Source organism: Hypomesus nipponensis, chromosome 14, assembly GCF_054491055.1.
Source record: "Hypomesus nipponensis isolate SF chromosome 14, ASM5449105v1, whole genome shotgun sequence".
NCBI classification, from domain to species: domain Eukaryota; kingdom Metazoa; phylum Chordata; class Actinopteri; order Osmeriformes; family Osmeridae; genus Hypomesus; species Hypomesus nipponensis.
Window position 1 is genome coordinate 14,288,965 of NC_140374.1, and position 5,137 is coordinate 14,294,101.

General features: G+C 48.6%; 1 protein-coding gene across 1 annotated transcript; it reads left to right on the plus strand.

Annotated features, from left to right (window-relative positions):
* The first annotated feature begins 231 nt into the window (after positions 1-231).
* kbtbd13b (kelch repeat and BTB domain containing 13b) lies at positions 232-2,185 on the plus strand. Its single transcript, XM_084672505.1, has one exon. It carries the CDS (start codon positions 346-348, stop codon positions 1,786-1,788), a length of 1,443 nt encoding a protein of 480 aa, XP_084528631.1. The 5' UTR covers positions 232-345; the 3' UTR covers positions 1,789-2,185.
* Positions 2,186-5,137: the final 2,952 nt, after the last annotated feature.

Here is a 5,137-nt window from a genome sequence, read left to right on the forward strand (position 1 = left end):
CCATTGAACTTGATTTCAACAAAAGTAACATGTCAGTCCCCCACAACAATAGCGATGTACTGAAAGAAAGATGTTTCTGTTCTGCTGTTTTTGTCACACACTGTTTGTCCTGTTGACCTCTACATTCATGTCCGTCTCTTCTCTGGAGCTATGTATAGCTAGTTCTATTTTAATAGCTGTGAAAAGAATTGAACCTCCCTTCGAAGTAGGCCAGCATGACAGCCTTCCAGTCCTGCATACAGCCGTGAGAGAGAAGTCTTTCTTTGTGTCCATCTCTCGTCCTTCAACCGAAAGCTTCTCTGAAAAACTCATTGAGTAACAGTAACTGAATGCGTGATAGCAGCCATGTACAGCAACGAGGCGATGGAATGGAGCAGCGGTGAAAGTTCTGGCCGTGCGAAGGATTTGGTATGTGCGCTCACCCGATGTGAATCGGCCAAATTGAAAATAGTGGTGGGAGGTGCTTTTTTTAGCACGGACAAAACTCTGTTGGTTCAGTCCAGTGGCTACTTCCAAGCTCTGTTCCGGTCTGGGATGAGGGAGTGCGAACAGGAGGAGATCCACATCCAGGGCTTCGCCGCTCATGGCTTCCTGATCGCGCTGGCCGTTCTCCGAGACGAGAGGCCCATCCTAGATGGCGACGAAATCGTGGCGGCCATCGAATGCGCCGCCTTTCTGCAACTGGCGCCTCTCAGCAAGCATCTCGTCGACCTCATCGACTCGGACAACTGCTTGCTCATGTATCACACCGCCGCGACCTTTGGCCTCATGGACCTCTACCGGGCTGCGGCAGTCTTCATACGGAGCATGTACGCCGATCTGGAGGCCGAGGTCAGTAAACACCTACCTGTGGAGCTGGTCACATACGTGGAGTCCCTTGTTCCTCCTGTGTTCGTGGCTGTCGGGGCACACCCCACCTGCAGCCTGGAGGAAACTTCGCACGCGGCCACCAGGACCGTTTGCTACCTGGACGAAGGCGACAAGGACTGGAAGGTTCTCACAGCCCTGCCCCCGGGAGCCAGCACTTCGATGGCCGGGGTGACCGTCCTGGACAACAAGCTGTACATCGTGGGCGGCGTTCAAGGCGTCCGCAAGCACGCCGTGGATTCCTGCTTCTGCTACGACGCCGACACCAGCGAGTGGAGTGTTCTCCCCGGTTTGAGGCAGCTGCGCTACGACTTCACCCTCGTGGGGCTGGACGGACGGCTGTACGCCATCGGCGGCGAGTGCGAGGGAACCGTCATGTCGTCTGTGGAAAGCTACGACTTGGCGACGAAGACGTGGTCTTTCGTGGCGCATTTGCCGCGGCCCGTCTCCGGAGCAGCGTGCACCAAGACGATGAGCCGGATCTTCGTGTGCTTGTGGAAGCCCATGGAGACCACGGATATCTACGAGTACCTCCCGGGGAAGGATGAGTGGTTGCTTGTCACCACCCTGACACGGCACCAGAGTTATGGCCATTGTCTGGTGGGCCACCGGGACGATCTCTACGTCATGCGCAACGGGCCGTCGGCCGATTTTCTGAGGTGTATGATGGACTGCTATAACCTCACCACGGGCCAGTGGACAGCCCTACCCGGGCACTTTGCCAACAGCAAAGGCTCCCTGTTCACAGCTGTGGTGAGAGGGGACTCTGTTTTCACGTTGAACAGGACCGTGACTCTGGAGTATGTTATTGAGGGGAAGACCTGGAAGCCCAGGAACCAGATGAAGGGTTTCCCAAGGAATGGATCTGTATGGACGTTTTTCCTTCAGCTGCCTCGACGATCCTTGATGAACAACATCTAGGATAGACGTGACCAGTACTGAGACAACACGCAAATGTTGATTGGACGTGAAACCGGGTTAAAAGAAATAGGGATGTGGTTCAAATCACAGGAAATGAACATGGGCACCATGAATGTGAGTGAAATCAGAAACATTTCAAAGCGGAGCAAGACTTATTCTCTTTCATTTGTATGTGCTGTTCCTTGATGTGACAGTTCCTTGAAAGTGTGACTTTTGCTTCATGTCAAAAGCCCATCCTGTTGCCGGGTATGAAAGGTCACTACAGTAGAACGTGCCAGATCCATGTGACAGACTGATTATACGAGAGTCGTACCTCTGCTGATGTGTGACATTTTCCATCACTGCGCTTAGAATTTTCCTTGAATGTGGTGGATGACGTTGAGAAATAAAGACTGCAAAAAGGTCAAAAGGTGATCTCCCGGTGTTCTTTTCCAAAGCTGTTCTGTTATCTTTGACAACAGTGAGACGGCAACGATGCGTAAAGATCCGCTTTGAAATAACGGTTTCCATTTAAACCAGGGCATCCATACTCTTTGCTTTCCTTTTGAATGCAATGCATGTTCAGTGTGAAAGACCACTCTTATAAGGGTTTATTCAATAACTTAGTTATTAGGATTATTTGTTTTTCACATTGCAGATGTTCCTCACGTTTTATATGAAAGAAAATGTGTCAGATGTTTTACTAGGATTGGACAATGAAGTCAACATTTATTTATCTTTTTTTTTTACATGCTGCAAAACTGAAAAAGGCTTTCTACTGGGTAGAACATTGTAGCGTTGCTTCAATGTAACATCCATGTTTTCAGTCACAAGCTCAAAAGAGAGGGAAAGTCAGCCGTCTTCTGTCTGGGGAGGAGTGGGCCGGCCGTAGGAGTAATTTGATTGGAAAACATCATTAAACACTACAAGATGTGGTATTTTAAGACTCACTAAGGGTTTGCTAGTCACATGTTACCATTTAGGGACGGCAACTGAAGTTTCTGTGTTGGCGCTGTCTGCCTTTGTAAACCTGACTCCTTCAACTGCGCGTCGAGAAATCTACCATCCGATTTGTTTTTTTATTGTCACAAAACCTGAGTATAGACGGTCACTTCATAAATGTGATCCCTCATAAATCACCCTTCAGTCAACCACGCCTGTAACTTCACATGCCCCCACAATACAAAACAGCCTCTCTTTGACAGCCATGTCCACAACCTCTCTACACCACAGTTCATCTGAATGTGAGTCACTATTCGCCACAGCACAAAGCTTCTGTTTTAATGTACACAGTGGGCAGGAGCCATGGCTTCCTGTTGGCGCAGACTGAACGGGAAGGGGGGCGAGGAGCAGGGCGGAGTTTATGCCAGCCGGAGCAAGGCACAGTGGGCGTCTGGGCACATGCCAGTGCAGCCAGCGATGCTAAATATGTCCGTTCTGACCCAAAATACACAGCGCCAATGCTAGGGTCAGGACAGGACAGGATCTCAGTGCCAGAGCCCTCTGTCACCCCTCCCCTGTCGGCTGCTGTTGACGCCAGCGGAGAGAGGGCGTGCAGTGTGCTAACGTCTCGACAAGACAGGAAGCCGAGCCAAAACTCTCTCTCTCTCCACCAAGGCTTCACAAGTGCTCCACAGAGTAGAAAAGAGTCTGTTTGGGATGTTTTGTCTGCGTGTCACATGTCCTTGCTGTGTTGTGTTTGCTGGACTTATCTCTCCAAATAAGGATTTCATCCATGCTTTTGTGATCTGGCAAACTGGGTGGGCCTCAGAGAGTATCGTGCCACGTGGAAGGATCCCATATTGGAGTGATCCATCACACTCGACACTGCACGTCCTTGAGTCCTGAGCAATACACATGACGAACTTCAAGTCCATACAGGACCTGGTTCCCGAGAGAATCGAGCCGCTAACACAAACACAAACACACAAACGCTCACACACAGTGTGTCTTTAAAGTTAGATTATTGATATTTAGGATACTTTATCAAATAAAATCAATGGTTGTATTTACAGCAAACTAGTGTATTACAGCCTATTGTCTCATGGTCTCTTGGTTTGAGGTTACGATTTTTGTGTTTTGTGTTTCTCTTTGCCTCAGTCTTCACGATATGACAGGTGGCATCAGTCCTTTTGAATAGATACACAAAATGCCACTACTTTCTCCTTTTCGGTTACACGATACAACCCCAAACCACAATGGGACTCTTTTGTTTTTTGCCCATCCTCCTTTATTCAAATATTGTGTGGCCGAGTTCAGTCAAGGTCAAAGTACAGAGGACTGGGACTGCATGCTCCACAGCACTATCCGAGGCCAACGCCGCCTGAAGGCATGCTGCGGTCACATTGTGTCCACCACAGTCCGCAGATGGCAGTCGGTTTCCTCCGCCTCGAGACACAGATCATCCTGCTTCTCTCTGCCGCCTCCGATCAACACGCAAACGCCTCCACTAACTCGGAGTGACATCAGGGCAGGAATCCTTCGGTTGCTACAGGGTTTGGGCATGGGGGGGGGGGTCGGTTGTGAGGGAGGGGGAGAAAATAAACGACTGCAGTCCGTTTATTGCAGAGTTAAGGTTGAAAGCATACTGGAGTGTATTGTTTTTGTTTGAAGGAAACAGGGTTACGTCAGATCAAGCACCTTCAGCTGCCAAAAGTCTGAAGATGAATTCTCTATAAATATCTTTATTTTCCTCCGTTGAGGCTACGGTGTATTTTTAAATAGAACTAAGACCGATGCTTTCTTCGTAACTAACTGACGTGTGTCCTGACGCTCAAGGATTTTGACACTTCCTCTATTTCAATGCATTTTCGGAGGTAAGAAGATGGAGACACCGCTGAATTCTTTTGTTTTTCCGGTCGATGCCGGCCAAAGACGAGAGGAAGATACAGACAAAAGTGTCACCGGATGCCGCGTCAAACAGAGCTAATTATATCAGCAAGTAGTTATAATTATCCTCAGTTTGATGGAACTTCTACAGTAATACAAGTCGACAGTCACTGATTGTTTGGAATGTGTGGCCAGTGACCAACACAGCCCCACGAAACAAAAGCCGCTGTAATTCTTTAGTCGCTCAGATCACGACACTTGGTTTGATTAATAAGGGAGCTAACGGAAGGGAGTCAAACGCTATTAGTGTGAGACGATATCAGATCACTTTCATACCTCCACAGCCATCATCCTGGAAGATGAATCCGAATGCAAACTCCTTGGAGGCTCGTTCATTTCTCACGTCAATCTCTGAATGTTATTTTAGACATAATGAATCAATACTTCCTGACACCTTCCTGACACTTTTGAAATGTAAAATTGTTATCATCGTCCATATTACAATAGCCTCGACATCTCTGCTTTGTAGCCCATGGGCCGC